Source organism: Geotrypetes seraphini, chromosome 4 (assembly GCF_902459505.1).
Source record: "Geotrypetes seraphini chromosome 4, aGeoSer1.1, whole genome shotgun sequence".
Classification (NCBI taxonomy): domain Eukaryota; kingdom Metazoa; phylum Chordata; class Amphibia; order Gymnophiona; family Dermophiidae; genus Geotrypetes; species Geotrypetes seraphini.
Window position 1 is genome coordinate 305941709 of NC_047087.1, and position 18177 is coordinate 305959885.

At 43.5% G+C, this 18177-nt stretch overlaps 1 protein-coding gene across 1 annotated transcript in view; it reads left to right on the forward strand.

The window, feature by feature from the left end:
• Positions 1-18177, forward strand: part of LOC117359634 (leucine-rich repeat protein SHOC-2) — a 57659-nt gene that overhangs the window by 26419 nt on the left and 13063 nt on the right. The window contains exons 4-6 of the mRNA XM_033942799.1: positions 5618-5806; positions 12717-12839; positions 14530-14667. Of these exons, the coding sequence (XP_033798690.1) occupies positions 5618-5806; positions 12717-12839; positions 14530-14667 (450 nt within the window). The remainder of the gene's footprint in view (positions 1-5617; positions 5807-12716; positions 12840-14529; positions 14668-18177) is intronic.

Consider the following 18177-nt stretch of genomic DNA (forward strand, 5'->3'; position numbering starts at 1 on the left):
AGGTGTTCCTAATGGTGGTGGTGGTGGCGGCAGCATGTCAATGTGTTGAGAGGAAGAGGTAGTCTGGGAAATTCTGCTGAGCAAACTCCGGGCCCATTTCCACCCCCCAGTTAGTCCACTCCATTCAACTGGTTCACACACTGAGTGGGTCTTTGGGTGTTGTGCCTGGGTAGTTGTTTTGGGATCTCTTCCAGTGGTTTGTCAGTATCTCCTTGTGGTCCAAGGAAGGAAACTTTGTTAACCTTAGCATTGACCTTCAGAATATGTTTGTAACAGTGCTGCTTGTGTGGCATTAGGCTATGTAGTGATCGAAAGAAAAAAAACAGACCTTTGCACATTTTTGCACTATATGGTGGGTGTATGAGGAGATTCACATTTCCTGCACAGCTAAGTCCGTGTGAAGTTACCTTGTTCTGTATTTGATATCTAGCAAGGTCTCTGTTTGGAAGGAAAGATCTAAGCTTAAAAATGAAGTGACCAGAAGTTATGGTAAAAGCAGATAGCGTAGCTGGTTTTAAGAAAGGTTTGGATAAATTCCTGGAGGAAAAGTCCATAGTCTGTTATTAAGACATGGGGGAAGCATCTGCTTACCCTGGATCGGTAGCATGGAATGTTGCTACTCTTTGGGTTTTGACCAGGTACTAGTGACCTGGATTTGCTTCCATGAGAATGGGCTACTGACCATTGGTCTGACCCAGTTAGGCTATTCTTATGTTATGTTCTCATCTGTAGGGGCCTTTGTTTTCACTTCTTATTTTAATGTATTTTTTTTCTGGGAACAAAAATGGAAGAGAATTAATGTGTGTGGAATGGGGGGGTAACTAATTTCTTCAGCTAAATAATTCAATCCACTTCAAACAGACATAGGAGAACTCATGCACCATTCATACACCCTCCAACCAAAAACTGAAAAGAAAAAAAGAAAAAAACTGTTCGACAACCTCCTAGCCATTCGAGCTGCAACACTCGACCCCCAACTCTACAACCTGTTGACCTCGACCACAGACTACAAAACCTTCAAAAAAAGAAATAAAAACCCTTCTATTAAAAAAACACATAAAACCGAACTAACACAATCAGAACTGTCCCAAGCATCACCTGCAACTACTCCATATGTACTTCTGATGTCATAACAATTCAGACATAATTTATGTTATGTTATGTTTGGAATAATGGTTACATATATGAGGTTCAATAAAAGAAAATTTTCACTGCCTGTTTCTATTCTGACCATTTATTCCGTTTCATGGTTATTACAAAAAATATTTTTTTACATGGGGGTGTGTGTCAAAAAATGATGGACCCCGGGTGCCATATACCCTAGGTACGCCACTGCTCCCTGCACTAATAACCGCTATCGCAGTTTAGTAAAAGGGGGAGATAGTGTGAACACTGTTTCAGAGCTTTTGCTGTTTGAATACCTAAATTAAAATGGTTGAAACAAAGGCTTTTGTTGGTTCAGTACAGAATGCCATGCAGGAATTCGGATTTCAAACCTGCTCTTTAGCCTGAGACAGAGGTAATTCTCACAGTCCCCAGAAGACAGAACATTGCCCTGGTAGTATTTCCTAACTGGCTCACTGGAGCATGAGAAGTTGCTGTGTCTGTTGCTGGGGGTTATTTAAGGTAACAGTTTTTTGAGTCTGTCATTCGGGGGAGTGAGATTTGGGATTAAATGAGAGAGAGATCCCAGTGATATGAATGATAGTTCAGGGGTGACCTTGACCTCTTTCTCAGCCAATGTATTAATGCCAATGTGTAGAACTGAGATGACAGATAAAATCTGGGTCTGAAAAATTAGAACAGAGGATGGCCCTGGTAGGGCAAATGAAAGGGGGGGGGGGAGAGTGTGGCGCAGTGGTTAAAGCTACAGCCTCAGCACCCTGACATTGTGGGTTCAAACCTACGCTGCTCCTTGTGACCCTGGGCAAGTCACTTTAATTGCCCCAGGTACATTAGATAGACTCTGAGCCTGCCTGGACAGACAGGGGAAAATGCTTGCTTACCTCAATAAATTCATGTAAAACGTTCTGAGCTCTTCCGGGAGAAAAGCATAGGAAAAATGAACAAATAAATAGTGTGAAAAGTTTCAGCCTCTGATAACCAGAGCTGGTATTGTGACATCATAATGCCTCATTCCACCAATAAGAGCCAACCTCATCAGTGATGTCACAATGGCTTGATTGGCTCACTTTTGCTATACGTTGATTTCTAGAGTGGTGCAGTGGCTAAAGCTACAGCCTCAGCACCCTGGGGTTGTGGATTCAAGCCCACGCTGCTCCTTGTGACCCTAGGCAAGTCACTTAATCCCCCCATTGCCCCAGGTACGTTAGATAGATTGTGAGCCCACTGGGACAGACATGGAAAAATGCTTGTGTACCTGAATAAATTCATGTACCATTCTGAGCTCCCCTGGGAGAACGGTATAGAAAACTGAAAAAATAAAAAATAGTAAGCACTCTAGGCCCAATTATTAGAGACGATTCAGCACTGAGATTTTGTCATGACTTTTTAGCTGATTTAGGTACCGAATTTTATGTTTAGGGGGCATAAAAATAATTAGGGCAGCGACTGAGTTTTAATGTGAATTCAGGCACCTAAATTTAGGAACTCAGCAGGGGAAGCCAGATGTTTTGCATATCGAGAGATCTATGTGCAACCTTCGCAGCATCTTTTAAAGGGCCTGTCTGGAGATGGAATCCATTTTTACTAAAGTGGACAGATCCAGTTCTAACTTAGTAGGCCCCAATGTCCTGAACTTACTGTGCCTTTAACCATCAATGCTAAACCTGTTCTAACCAGTTTAGCGTCAAAGTGTTTTACGTTCCAGTGCAGATAATGGCCCTGTACGGTCTTTTCCATGATTCGTAGCATCTTACTACTAATACTTATCACTTGTATAGTGCTGAAAGGTGTACGCAGCGCAGTACATTTTGCAGCTGTAATACAGTCAGATATGTACTTTTTCATGCAGGTATTTGAGGGTGGGAGAGGGGGTTCGGTGGAGGAGGGGAGACATATTTTCGACCCTCCAGTGGTCATCTTTGATCAGTTTGGTCTAGCCAAAATGTTTCACTCACTGTAAAACATCCAAGTGCTAAGCCCACCCAAAACATAACCCCCTTTAGACACACTGGAGACAGAAAGACACTTAGAAAGTAATGCCCACTTGGATATTTTGATTTGTAAGACATCCAAGTGCCATGTTTAAAGTGTGCGCCTGTGTTCTCTGTATGGCGGCAGGTGTGGGGGTGCCCGTCGTATTGGATGCCTTTAGTAGCAGCGTGAAATATACATTTTCCCTCTTTGGGATTGGTAGGGGGACTATGGGCACCTGTTTTCTCTCTAGCTCGGGGAGAGGGTCTATGCCAGGAACTTTCTTTGTAGTTCTCCTGTCTGTTTCTCTATGGGGGTGGGAGGAGGGGGGGCTGTGGGCATCTGTTTTCAGGAAAGGGATTGACTCTTGCTCTTTTCTGTTCTGTCTTTGTTCCTCCCCCAAACATGTGGCGGTATATAAACTGTGCCTATCCCTGCTTATCTCATCCTCTCTGAGAAGATGGAGAAGGACTTTAGGCCCTGTGGGCGCAAACCCAGTTTCTCAGAGAGGGACGTGCTCTGGCTGACGGAGCTCTTTTCTCCAAATGAGAGGTGCCCCTTCTCCCGCTTGGGAAAGGAGAAATGTTTTTGCCATTGGCTGACCCTCCACTATGAGCATACCTCCTTCCTGTGAAGGTAAGTCTGCTTCTTTCAGGGGTGGGGGGCATGGTCTGTCATCTTTTGATTTCTAGGCTTTCCCTTCATCTTTCTTTGCGGTCCATTTCTCTGGAGGTCTATAGATGCTTGTGCAATTGAACACAATATGGATGTGTCTGTTAAAAGTACAGTATATCTCATGCGCGACTGTTAAATTAGTATGGTAGCAGCTTTTGGTCTATTCTAGAGAATGACACGGTGACAAAATTCATCACCGTTCCCGTCCCCGCGGATAACCGCGGGAAACCATCTTCATGTCATTCTTTAAGGAGAAAGGGAAAAATCAGAGTATAATTGGGCACAACCACTGACCCGCAAGCTTTGCTTTGAAGAATGCTGGTGTAGAAGGACTGAGGTTGAAACAGACACTACAGAATGACAGTCTCTGGTATCCAGAGCAGATATTGTGATGTCATAATGCCTCATTCCACCAGTGCCTAAGAGCCAATCACATCAGTGATGTCACAATGGCTCCATTATCCTTGGCTCCCATAAGAATCAGAGTATGAATGGCCACAACCACTGACCCGCAAGCTTTGCTTTGAAGAATGCTGGTGTAGAAGGACTGAGGTTGAAACAGACACTACAGAATGACAGTCTCTGGTATCCAGAGCAGATCTTGTGATGTCATAATGCCTCATTCCACCAGTGCCTAAGAACCAATCACATCAGTGATGTCACAATGGCTCCATTATCCTTGGCTCACATAAGAATCAGAGTATGAATGGCCTCAACCAATGACCCGCAAGCTTTGCTTTGAAGAATGCTGGTGTAGAAGGACCGAGGTTGAAATAGACACTAGAAAATGACATGGGATTATTATCTGCGGGGACGGGAACGGTGATGAATTTTGTCACCGTGTCATTCTCTAGTCTATTCCCTCTCCCGGACTTTTAAATAGTTTTGCAACTACTACTAAGCGAAAAGTGAAAATGCCGATTCAAATCGCTTTTGCAACTAATGCAACGCCACCGAAAAGAGAAAATGCTGTTAAAGCGTCAGGCTTGTTATTTCGCTTTTGCAACACAAGTGCCTTACAACTACGACATAGCATTTCATGGAGCATTCGCACATTTGTGCCTCTTTCTGTGGACTGTTCTGTGCATGTGTCAGTCAGTTTCTCCAGCGACTGATGGAGTGGAGTTTTCATGAACCTTCGTGAAGCTCATTTGCATGCAAAGTTTTTGCAGCATCACTTGTTCAAATCATAAAATTTACGGGCACTACAACAACCCACAGGCGGGTTTTTGTGAAAGTCAACCTGAGATTAACTCTTGAAATTCACGAGAACCTGAGCAGTGAAACATTGAAAAGCGCTGCTTGTTCTGTTTATTAGGTTTGACTGTCTTTGTTTTATTAAGGATAGCACCTCATTCCTTTTACTCTTTGTCATTTGCCTTGACCTTCGAGCATTTTTTAAATGGTGTAGGCAGGATGGAAAGAAAAGGAGGTCAGGGTCATGAATTTGATAACGCTGCTTTTCTGTGGCACAACAAAAGCTGTTCTATACAGATACTTTCTTTGTCCCTGGTGGGCTTACAATCTTAGTTTTGTACTTGAGGCAACAAAGGGTTAAATGACTTGTCCAAGCTCACAAAGCTGCAGTGGGAATGAATCCAGGTTCCCAAACCAAAGGGAGACGGGGATCGTACAAGTCATTTTCTTGAAGTTTAGTCTTGATTACCATAAGAACCGTGCGTTCTGGTTTGTATCCACTAATCTGTACCATATGGCATGCAGCACCTAGAGATAAGTGATAGATGGGGGGGAAAATGAGTCATAATTGAAATTGACTGAAAGAGAGTGTTGAAGGAGGTCATGCTTAGGTTTCTTCTTCCCCCTAAAACGCTTGTTATCTCTGCAGGGATTATTATCCAGCCTCGTGAACCTGACCAGTTTAACACTGGCAAGGAACTGCTTCCAGTCCTATCCTGTGGGTGGACCATCACAGTTTTCCACCATCTACTCTCTCAACATGGAGCACAACCGAATCAATAAAATCCCTTTTGGCATTTTCTCCAGAGCCAAAGCGTTAAGTAAGCTGAATATGAAGGTAAGAGAAAGCTATACTAGGTTTTTGTTTTGTTGGCTTAAACTTATCGTTTCAAATTATTATTTCTGGTAATAAGTGAAGAAATATTCCCATGCTGTAGCACTCTACAGAGGAGGAATAAATCCTTTGGTAGGCATGAGTAAAAAAAAAACCCCAAAAAACAAACCACGTGGGCCTCTGCCTTCGTCATCATAAAACAAGAGCGAACCAGATTGAGGCAAATTCAAGTTCAAGTTTTATTAAAATTTGTTATACCGTCTAATCAAATTTCAAGGCGGTTTACAAAGGTAAAACATAACAATGTCAAAAAAAAATTATAATAATACAGCTACATGATAGAGACAATAGGGAAGATGAAAGAACTACAATGTATAAAGAAGAACATAAGCAGTGCCTCTGCTGGGTCAGACCAGAGGTACATCATGCCCAGCAGTCCGCTCACACGGCAGCCCATCAGGTCCAGGGCCTGTATAGTAATCCTCTATCTATACCCCTCTATCTCCTTTTCCTTCAGGAAATCATCCAATCTCTTCTTGAACCCCAATACCGTACTCTGTCCTATCACACCCTCTGGAAGCGAATTCCAAGTGTCCACCACCCTTTGGGTGAAGAAGAACTTCCTAGCATTGGTTCTGAATCTGTCCCCTGAGTAAAAAAACAAACAAACCCAAAAAACACATGGGCCTCTGCCTTCATTGTCAGAAACAGCAGTGAACCAGGTTGAGAAATGTTCAGACTTGGGTTGGAAAAGGCAAGTGGAAAAAAAAGTTTCAGAATTGCAACCAAACTGTTTCCCCTTTTGAGTTCTGAATTCTTATTAATTTCTAAGGAGATGATGATGACCTTTTGAGAGTCTCTTCCAGTGAAGCTGTTCCCACTTTTATGAATCTAAGTAAATGATTGCCTATACTCAGATTTTTCTGGTTAATTTTTATGTGCTTCAGCTTCAAAATCAATATTCCTCCCCCCCCCCCCTCCACTCACCCCAATCTCAAGATGGTAGAGGTTTTAATTTATCATCTAGATCAGTGTATCTCAAACTATGTGCCAAGGCACACTAGTGTGCCTCCTGAGATTCCAAGTGTGCCATGGCACACTGAGGAGGCAGAGAGGCGCCTGCCAGCTGACTTCCCTACGCGGTACAGGGCCAGCGTTGCCTGATTCGCCGAAGGCCTGTATGTTTCCCCCCTTCTCTCTAGCATCCTCCGGCTTCCCCCCTGGCCTCCCGGTCTCACCTTTCAAGCTAATTATAGCAGCCTGCAGAGGATTGCCAGTAGGTAAAATTATTTTATTTTCAATATAGGGATTGAAATGTGTCAGTTTTGAGAATTTATATCTGCTGTGTATATTGTGCGAATGTGATAAATGAATTGAAAAAATTGCATTACAATTAGTAAAGGGATTGGGATCTGGGGAAGAGCTTGAGTGGGCCTAGGGAGGTCTGTGGTTGGGATACTCAGTTGATTTGTTAGACTTAGGGGGTACTTCGCTTGAAATAGTTGAGAAACACTGCTGTAGGCAATCAGCTGGTGCCAGTGCCTCTCCTCTTCGGCCTTCTTCCCTGCTGGCCCCCACTGGCCTCTGCACATGCGCGGACGTCGACATGATGATGTTACACATATGTGCGATGTCATCACGGTGACGTCCGTGCATTTCTGGGTGCCTCAAGCCGTGGCCACTACCTTTAGTGCGCCCCGGCTCGAGAAAGTTTGAGAGACAGTGGTCTAGATTCTTGATCTGTTAGCCAGTCTCCCATGTGAGCACCAAGTGAGTATTATGCTGGTGAAATAAATAACAGAAATGACCCAGAATGGGGTGATTTAAAACCAGGCCATGTTGCCATTTTTTTTTTTTTTTTAAGATTGAATAATCAATATATATATATTTAAAAAAGACCCTGTCCTATGGTAGCTCAAAATATTCAAAAACTGAAACCTAGGACAAACAGTGAAAATTTCACAGGGAGTACACTCAATGTATAATCACCACTAAATTAAGTGTGTTATATTATATATTGTGTAGCATGCCCTCGGTGTGTGATCTTACGCTATAAGGACAAAATACCCGTGATGGGCAATGCCCAATAACTTAGGACGCTTAGAACATTTGTGGGTCAACAGTGAGTTTCCTGGTTACACACCATCATAGGTGCACGCTTGTGTGTGACATATGAAAATCAAACTGTGAGTAACCACATTCAATCAAATTAGTGGTGTGTAATCCCTGTGAAATAACATTAATAGTAATAACAGCAGCAATGTGACTTGGCACTTATCGTTCAGGTGATTCCAGTTATATGGCAGCTGAAACACTGCAAGTGGCATCTGAGAAGTTTGATTGCTTCAACTGAGAAGTTTCCAACAATGAGGCAAAAAATGGTCAAAAGGTTCCGTGAGTGATTGCAGAACAGCAAAACCACCAACATACAAAGGAATATGTATACTAAAATAATAATAAGAGTGTGACAATGTAAGGTACCCTCAGTGCGCAGGATAAGCGACGGGGAAAAAAACTCCAACGCTTCAAGCGAAGTGGTAGAGGCTAGAAAGCCCCCACCTACACACCATCATGGGGTACCTATAGTGTGTTTTGAAATTAAATAGCACAATCCCAAACAAGTGCACAATGAATACAAATAAAAAAATGGATTCACAAACTGTAATCACTCAGGGAACCCCCCCAGCCAACTCCCAGCAAAAAAATCAAAAAAGCAATTCCCTGAGTGATTGCAGTTTGTGAATCCATTTTTTTATTTGTGTTCATTGTGCACTTGTTTGGGATTGTGCTATTTAATTTCAAAACACACTATAGGTACCCCATGATGGTGTGTAGGTGGGGGGCTTTCTAGCCTCTACCTCTTCGCTTGAAGCGTTGGAGTTTTTCCTGCGCACTGAGGGTACCTTACATTGTCACACTCTTATTATTATTTTAGTATACATATTCCTTTGTATGTTGGTGGTTTTGCTGTTCTGCAATCACTCACGGAACTTTTGACCATTTTTTGCCTAATTGTTGGATTCAACTGAGAAGTTGGCAAAGTTTTCTTATCATACCTTCTTTAAAATTAATCAATACGTTATGCTCCAATAATTTTGCCGTCACTGCCCATACTCTCTGGAATTCGCTGCCTAACCATCTGTGCAGTGAATCCGATATAAAACAATTTAAAGCAAAATTAAAAACATTCTTGTTCCAGGATGCCTTTGGACAACAACTGTCCTCTTAAGGACAAAAAAAAAATTAAATTAAAATTATTACTTTTTACCCTAACCTATTGTATTTTCCCTTTTTTGTTGCACTTTTCTATTACGATTATAGTTCTTCCCCTTTTTCCTATACGTCTTATCAGAGCTTTATTATAACACTTGGATTTTATCCAGAATCCCCAGTTTTAATATGTTTTTATGTAATTTTTATATTGTACACCGCTTAGAAACCTGATTAAGCGGTTTAAAAAATATTTTAATAAACTTGAAACTCATTAGCGATGGGGCAGCACTACAAGAGTGAAGCATGGTTTTCACCAATAGCTGCCAGCTCTAGTGACGAGGAAAAAATAAAAATGACTGATTGAAAAGACAATGACGAAGGGGAAGTTTTCCCCGAAACTGAGCTCAGTTGAACCCCCATCGCTAATATAAAATTCAAGTTATATATAAATATAACACACTTCCGGAGTCTGTCGTAGGGGAAGACACCCTCCAGGGATTCAAGACAAAGTTAGACAAGTTCCTGCTGAACAAAGCATACGCTGGTAGGGCTAGTCTCGGTTAGGGGCGCTGGTCTTTGACCAGAGAGCCGCCGCGTTGGCGGACTGCTGGGCGCGATGGACCACTGGTCTGACCCAGCAGCGGCAATTCTTATGTTCTTAGTGGTAATTAGACATTGAGGGTTTCTTTTACTAAGGTGCGCTAGGGCTGTACTGCGCGGAATAGCGCGCTACATGGCCCCCCCCCCCGCGTGCTAGACCTTAACATCAGCATTGAGCTGGTGTTAGTTCTAGAAGCGTAGCACGCGGTAATTTCCTGCGTGCGCTAAAAACGCTAGTGCACCTTAGTAAAAGGAGCCCTGAGTGTACTCCCTGTGAAATTTTCACCGTTTGTCCTAGGTTTCAGCTTTTGGATTTTTTTTTTTTTTTAAGTTGACGAGATAAGTTAAATATATTGAGAGAAATTATAAACTAATGTTGGAATAAGGACACTATGTAAATGCAGTCAGATCTGGCTGTATGTTATTTGCAGTGTATGTCCAGTGACAGCAATCATCTTTACCAACATTTCAATATTTGTCCATAACATATAAGATCACAAACTGAAAAATGTAGACATATAGAATATTTATTTTGCCTATCAGTGGGTTACAGCTCAACATACATACATTTTATAGTATATACCGTATTTTCACGCATATAACGTGCGTGTTATACACGATTTTACAAACCGAGCATAACCATGCCTGAGCGCGTTGTACAATTTTTTTTTTTTTACATAGTTTCCCCCCCCGACGTCCAATTCATCCCCCAGCCCTGAAAACCTGATGCCCCACCCCAAAGGACCGCTTGCACACCCCCCCCGACGTCAGATTCATCCCCCAGCCCCGCACGGAGAAGCAGCCTACCGTTGGTTCCCGATGCCAGTGAGCCCTGCTGCTTCCTCTGCCGGCAGTCCCGCCCCTTCTCTGAGCCCTGCGCTTCTTCCTCTGCTGCGGTCCCGCCCCTTCTCTGACGTCAGAGAAAGGGCGGGACCGCCGGCAGAGGAAGCAGCAGGGCTCACTGGCATCGGGAACCAACGGTAGGCTGCTTCTCCGTGCGGGGGGGGGGCTGGGCGATGAATCGGACGTCGGGAGGGGTGCGAGTGGTCCTTCGGGGTGCGGGGGCCAGCGGTCCTTCAGGTTGGGGGGCCAGCAGTCCTTCGGGGTGGGGCATCAGGCTCTCAGGGTAGGGACAGGACTTCAAGGAGGTTTTAATTCATGGAGCAGCATGCGCATTATACGCGCGTGCGCGCTATATATTAATTTCTTTACACAAATTTCGGTTTCCCGCGCGCTATACCCGTGTGCGTGTTTTACACGGGTGCACGGTATATTCGTGAAAATACGGTAGATGTAAAAGTATATGATAAGAGAGAGAGTACTAACTAGTGAGTATTGATTTAGGGCTCCTTTTACGAAGCCGCGTTAGCGGTTTAATGCGCGTAATAGCGTGTGCTAAACTGCCTGCCGCGCTAGCCGCTACCGCCTCCTCTTGAGCAGGCGGTAGTTTTTCGGCTAGCGCCGGGGTTAGCGCGCAATTAAAAGTCACGTGCGATAAAGCCGCTAACGCGGCTTCGTAAAAAGGAGCCCTTAATGTTGAAGGTATCAAGCTTCAGTGGATTTGGTAACAGAAAGTATTTATGGCGCTTTTGGGTTATCTGAGATAAATCAGAAAAATGCATACAGAAGAACCTAGGAATTGCTCCTGAGCAGGCCTGAAGAAAAGTTTCACAACTATTTTCCTATCTAATTCCAGAGCAAAGGTTACCAACATAGTTTTCTAGTGCTAACAATTTCCAGGGGAAATTCCAGGAATGTTGTCATGTTCAACTGTTTCACACCTTGCCCCATTCAGAAACAACCTGAGGGGGGGAGCTTTTGGGGTTTTTTTTTTTGGTCAGCCCCCAACTCTTTGGAATCATCTCCTAAAACTGATCTGTACAGAGCCAAACTTTAAAAAAATGTAGGGTTCTATTAAAAACCTATTTCTTCGAGCAAGGCTTCGATATCCAGTGGAAGTGTATTAGCATTACTGAAAGATAGGGTTACCAGACGTCTGGGAAAACCCGGGCATGTCCTCTTTATAGAAGACTGTCCGGGCTCCCCGTTGGACTTCCAAAACCCGGCATTTGTCTGGTTTTTGGAAAGCCCCGACGAGCTCCAGCAGCATCTGGGATGACGCCACACACATCCGTGCATACTCCAGGCCCTTCAGACATGGCTGGAGCTCGTGGGGTAAGAGTGGGGGGGGGGCTGTGTGGGGTGGGGCTGGGACAGAACAGGGCGGGGCAGGAGGTGGAGTAGGGCGGGTTCATGTGTCTTGGGGTTTTGCGGAATAAAATGTGGTTGTGGATGATATTTCCTTAGTTTTATTTTTGTTGTAAACTGGTATGATCTAATAAAGTTTAGCTGTATATCATTTGGCTAAATGTACACTAAGTGAAAACCATGTGCAGTCTGCTGCCTGCGTTTTTTAGGTGTGTTGTGAGGTTTGTTCCAGTGGCTGATCGTTAAGAGGTAGTGCAGTGGTCTCTCACATTACCAGCACTGACTGCCTTCTATGTATATATTGCCTAACGATGCCTCCAGAGGTGTATATTACACACACCTAACAGTCTTAATTTTGTCTTGGTGCTAATTTCACTCCCTTTTGTTATAATATAATTGGCACTAACACCGTGGTTGATGCCTTCTTCCCCCCCCCCCCCCCCCGTCATTGTTTACCTACAGCAGTGAATCGCCTGAGATATCAGGTGTGCTGCGACACACTAGGGAGGAGGAGATGTGCTGGTGCCGGCTGACTGCCTACAGGACGTGCCTTGCAGAGAAGAGGCATGTCCTGCAGATAGCTGGCACCTCTACCAATCTCCGTGCCTCTCCTGTTGATAACACCCCCCCCCCACACACACACACGCACACTGCCGCCTGAAGGCATCGCCTGCAGCGTCTTTGCGCAGACGTTGCTGTGATGATGTCACGCGTGCCCACTCCCGGGTGCCCTCCAGCCGCGGCCACCTGTTTAGTGTGCCGCGGCTGGAAATAGTTTGCGAGGCACCAACCCACAGGATGAAATGTTGCGACTGTGGAGTTACTTCACCTGCAACATCTTGTATTTTTGCGATCTTGATAAGCAAAATGTCGTTTTGTTTTGTGATAACAGGACAATCAGCTAACATCACTTCCTCTCGATTTTGGGACTTGGCTTAGTATGGTGGAACTGAACTTGGCTACTAATCAGCTCAGCAAAATTCCAGAGGATGTGTCGGGACTGATTTCTCTTGAGGTGAGTAAAATGGAAGACGTCCAAGTGACGTCCCTAGCCACTGATGTATGTTAAGCCAGCATCTTGGCAGAGAAAAAAAAAAGGTAAAGGATTACAAGCATAATCCATTCCAGGAGCATGCTCGTAATCCAAAATGCTCATTTATCAAAGCAAGTTTCCCCATAGGAAATAATGGAAACTCGCTTTGATGCATTCCCCCCATCCCCCACGAGAATCAGCCCCCCCCGCCACGATCCGGCAACCCCCCCCTTCGACGTGATTGGGCACCCCCCGCCACGATCCGGCATCCCCCCTGACGCTTCTTACCCTCATCTGGGCACCGGCACCGGCATGTCCTGTGCTTGGTACCGGTGCCCGAAGATCGGCCTCCTCTTCTGCTAGGCCTTGAACGTGAACTCACAGGCCTTGAGCATGCTCAGATGCTCAAGGCCTAGCAGAAGAGGAGGCCGATCTTCGGGCACCAAGCACAGGACATGCCAGTGCCCAGATGAGGGTAAGAATTGTCGGGGGGTGCCCTATCGCGTCGGGGGGGGGTGCCCAATCGCATCGGGGGGGGGTGCCGGATCGCGGGGGGGAAGGTGCCGGATTGCGGGGGGGGGGCGCTCGTAAATCGAGCCATGCTCGGTTTCCGAGGCACCGATTTTTGCAAATGTTTTGCTCGTCTTGCAAAACACTCGCAAACCGGTGCACTCGTAAACCGAGGTACCACTGTATTGTGCTTTTTAACAAATATGTGCTGAGTAAATGTAGACAGTGAGGGTTCAGGACTTACATGAACAGCCTTATTTATCCTTCCACATCTTTTATTTAATGGCATTGCTTAGCACTCTTGCTGACCTCTAGCTTGAAATGATTCACTCAGACATTGCAGGATATTGTACCAGCTGGAAGAAGATGACAGAGAACAACGCCTGGTAACTTTTTTGCAGCACAAGCAAGGCCAGTCAATCCAAAGTTACTGTGAAACCTAGGTTCGGTGGATGCTTTCAATAGGGACCGTAGTTGAAATAGCATAGACGTCCTCTCCTCTCAACAACCTTCCTAGATCAAACTTTTAAAATTGTTGATTTTTCAATTAGAGTAGAGAAGTGTTCCCAGTTTCCCCTTTATCGGTAAGAACATATTTACATACCTTTCTTTTCAATCTGACAGGTCTAGAGAAAATAACCCTCCTAGCAATGCATGACTAGGCTCGTCTTGCATAAACTATGAGAAAGCAATGGAAGGTAAAGCAAGAATTTCAGCTATAATACGATAGCAAGACAGCTGTGTGTTTATCATGTACCCATAAGAACAGCCTTACTGGGTCAGACCAATGGTCCATCAAGCCCAGTAGCCTATTCTCACGGTGGCCAATCCAGGTCACTAGTACCTGGCCAAAACCCAAGGAATAGCTTCCCCCATGTCTTTCTCAATAACAGACTCTGGACTTTTCCTCCAGGAACTTGTCCAAACCTTTCTTAAAACTGTCGGTCTTAAAGCAGGAGATGCAATTCCAGTTCTCAAGGGCTGCACAGGTCTGAATGTAAGGATACGCCCATTGAATCTTCTTTCTGTTTAGCCTAAGAATATAGGTTAATTTGCTTCCCTACTGTGAGGCCCTAGAAGTGCTGTGTGAATATCTTTGGTGTAGAATCTGGTTTTGCTGCATTAGACTGAAGTGTCGTTTGTGTTGTTGTTTTTCCTCAAGGTTCTTATCTTGTCAAACAATCTACTGAGGAAACTTCCTCATGGCATTGGAAACCTAAGGAAGCTGAGAGAGTTGGATCTGGAAGAAAATAAACTTGAGTCTCTCCCTAATGAAATTGCATATCTTAAGGACTTACAGGTAAGACTTCTCATTGTTAACCTTTTGGGGTCTGCACTCAAATATTCAGACTAAAAATCCAGTAAAACGAGTGACAGAAAATCTGATTTTTAATGACATACCTGAAGTGAAGAAAGCAGCTGTATCATGAATGAACTTACAATGCAGATTGGCTGTTCACTAATTATTGATTCAAACAATCATTGAAAGAGGAAAAGACTTCAAGTGCTCAAAGAAACAAGGTTTAGATTGTTCTTGCCTGCCTTGTTTCACTTTTTCAGAGCTATCATTCGTCTTTAAAAAAAAACCCTCTTTTTAAATTTTATTGCCGAAAGAGTGAAACAAGGCAAGAACAATCTAAACCTTGTTTCTTTGAGCACTTGAAGTCTTTTTGAAGCAATAATTAGTAAATAGCCAATTTGAGTTGTGTGGTTTTTAGTCATATTCGACTAAATATTATGTATTAGAATTACACATAACAACATAGAAGTTACCCTACTGGGTTATTAGATTAAGGGTCTCTCTAGCCCAGTATCCTGTTTCCAGCAGTGGCCATTCTTGGTCACAAATATTTCTTTCTTTCTACGCCTAATGGTTAGCTCAGTGGCCTGAGAACCAATATTCCCACTGCAGCTCCTTTTGACTCTGGGCACAAGTCACTTAATCCTCCATTGTCCCAGGCACTAAATACCGTATATTTTGCACTAAAAGACACACCTGACCATAAGACGCACCTAGGTTTAGATGAGGAAAACAAGAAAAAAAAATTCTGAGCCAAATGTATTTAATAAAATATGCCAGGCTCTGCACTCCCTCCCTGCCAGGATCTGTACTCTGTCCCACCACCTGCCCTGTCCCCCCTCTGGTGGTCTAGTGGTAGGCCAGGACAGGAGGGACCCGTCTCAGCTGACTAACAATTTTTTACACCCCCGTACCTTTTTAAACCCTTCCCTGTACCTTTTTAAATCCCCTTTAAATCTTGGTGGTCCGGTGGTGTATTGGCAGGAGCAAGCTTTCTGCGAGAACTGATGGCAGTCATTCAGGGATCGGCATGGGCCCAGGCTGGAGTGTGAAAAGCTCCTGCCTTGTGTGCCGCTGGCCCCGAGATAATTAGGCAGCCGTCTAGCGAGGGAGGGGCAGGAGCAACAAAAGCTCGCACTGCCAATGCACCAGATACGACAGGGGGGGGATTTAAAAAAGGTACTGGGAGAGGGATTTAAAAAGGTACGACGGGGGGGTAAAAATTGTTGTATTCGCTCCATAAGACGCAGACATTTCCACTCACTTTTTTTTTGGGGGGGGGAGAGTGCATCTTATGGAGCGAAAAATACGATAAGTACTTGTATATAATATTTATACTGCTTTGATTGTAACCACTGAAAGGCAATATATCGAGTCCCATCCCATTTCCTTTCTCCTTATTCTGCTCATCCCATTAGTCACAGTAGATTACAATAAAACATACACAATTAAGCAGAACAGCATAAAATGCCACAGAAAACATGAGAGCTTTAACCAGACTGCACAACCAAGGTCCATCCTGGCTAAATTAGACAGGCTGCCATGAGTATTCTTTCTGAACAAATAGATCTTAAGATATTTCCTAAATAGCAGAAGGGAATTAATTTTGTGTAAATCTAAAGGTAGCAAATTTCATAATTCTGAACCAATAACTTGAAAGGTGGTGGTGTATGTGACAAGAGCCCCCCAAAGTAGCAAGATACCGAATAAACAGTGACTTTCCTCAGGTCGACCTTGATAACAATTTAAGAACCTTTCCTCCAGGAATTTGTCCAAACCTTTTTTTTAAACTCGGCAATATTAATTGGTTTTACCACTTGGCTCTGGCAATGAGTTCCAGAGCTTTAACTATACACTAGGGGGAAAATTCTCGAAGATGTGCTGAAGGTTGGCCGACAGGGCGCCCTACTGCCGGCTAACCAACCAATCCGGAAGCACGTTTTCTAAAAAAAATAGAGGTGCAAATGGCACCTTCATTTACAGCACCAGTGTCGTGCTTACAGAAGCACTTAAGGGCACGTAAGGACGTCGTGGCTTGTGCCAGAAGTGCCCTTAGGGGCTCCCATAAGTGCAACACCAGCGCCTTAAATGTAAATTTTTTAAAATGCTAGCATAGGTGTAAAAATTAAAAAAAAGAAAAATTATATAATCGGCGCCAGTTCATAATTGACCTGCTACGCTTCATAGGTGGTCACCAATACTGGCACCAATTATAGAATTCCCCCTAAGTGAAAAAATATTTTATCCTATTTATTTAAATGTAACTTCATGGAGTGTCCACTAGTCTTTGTAAATAGTAAATTTGCATGTACCCTTTGCATTCAGGATTTTTTTGACTTCTATATCTCCCCTCAGCTGCCTCTTCTCCAAGCTGAAGATCCCTAACTCCTTCAGCCTTTTCCTCATCCAAGAGTCATTCCATCCCCTTAATCATTTTAGTTGCCCTTTATATGTTTTCTAATGCACTACCCTCTTTTTTGAACTTCAGTGACCAGAATTACACACAGTATTCAGGATGTGGTCTCACCATGGAGCAATACAGAGGCATTATGACATTCTCTGTTTTGTTCTTCATTCCTTTCCTAATAATTCCTAACATTCAACATGCTTTTTTGGCTTCTACTACTGCATATTGAGAAGATTTCAATGTATTGTCCACAGCGATCCCTAAATCCCTCTCCTCAAAGTGCATTGATTTGCACTTGTCCCCATTCAAATTCATCTGCCATCTGAATGCCTAGTCTTCCAACTTCCCAAGATCCTCCTGCAATTTCATGCATTCTGTATGAAATTTAACAACTTGGAATTGTTTTCATATCATCTGCAAATTTGATCATCACATTCATCATTCCCGCTTCCGGATCATTTATGTATATGTTAAAAAGCACTGGTCCCGGTACAGATCCTTGTGGCACTCCGATGTTTCAAATTTCAAGTTTTTTTTAACTTTTTTATGTAAATCTTTATTAAGTTTTTTAAAACTAACAAAAGTGCACAACAATATACATACATATATTAATAATCATAATTAGCACATAAACAATCAAGAGTAAATATTCCAGACTGGTTATGGTTGGAATGGCAACTCATTTTTCCTCTGCGATTAAATCATGTTCTTAGTATCAAAATGCTAGGATATATAAAGAAAACAAAGTGTTAGTTGATACATGGAAAACTGAGGTTTGTAAATAATTTAACACCTATTCCTATACATATATTAACAAATCAAACTTCAGTGGAACCTTGGTTTACGAGCATAATTCGTTCCAGAAGCATGCTCGTAAACCAAAATACTCGTATATCAAAGCGAGTTTCCCCATAGGAAATAATGGAAACTCGCTTTGATTCGTCCCCCCCCCCAACTCGCAAAGACCCCCATCGTGCAAACTGGCACCCCCCGCCCGAACAACTTAAATTCAAACGGTTTTATTGATGCAAACTTCATCAAATGCAACAAATATAACATCAAGGCACTGATTACAAGAATAATGCATCAAATATAAAAAAATA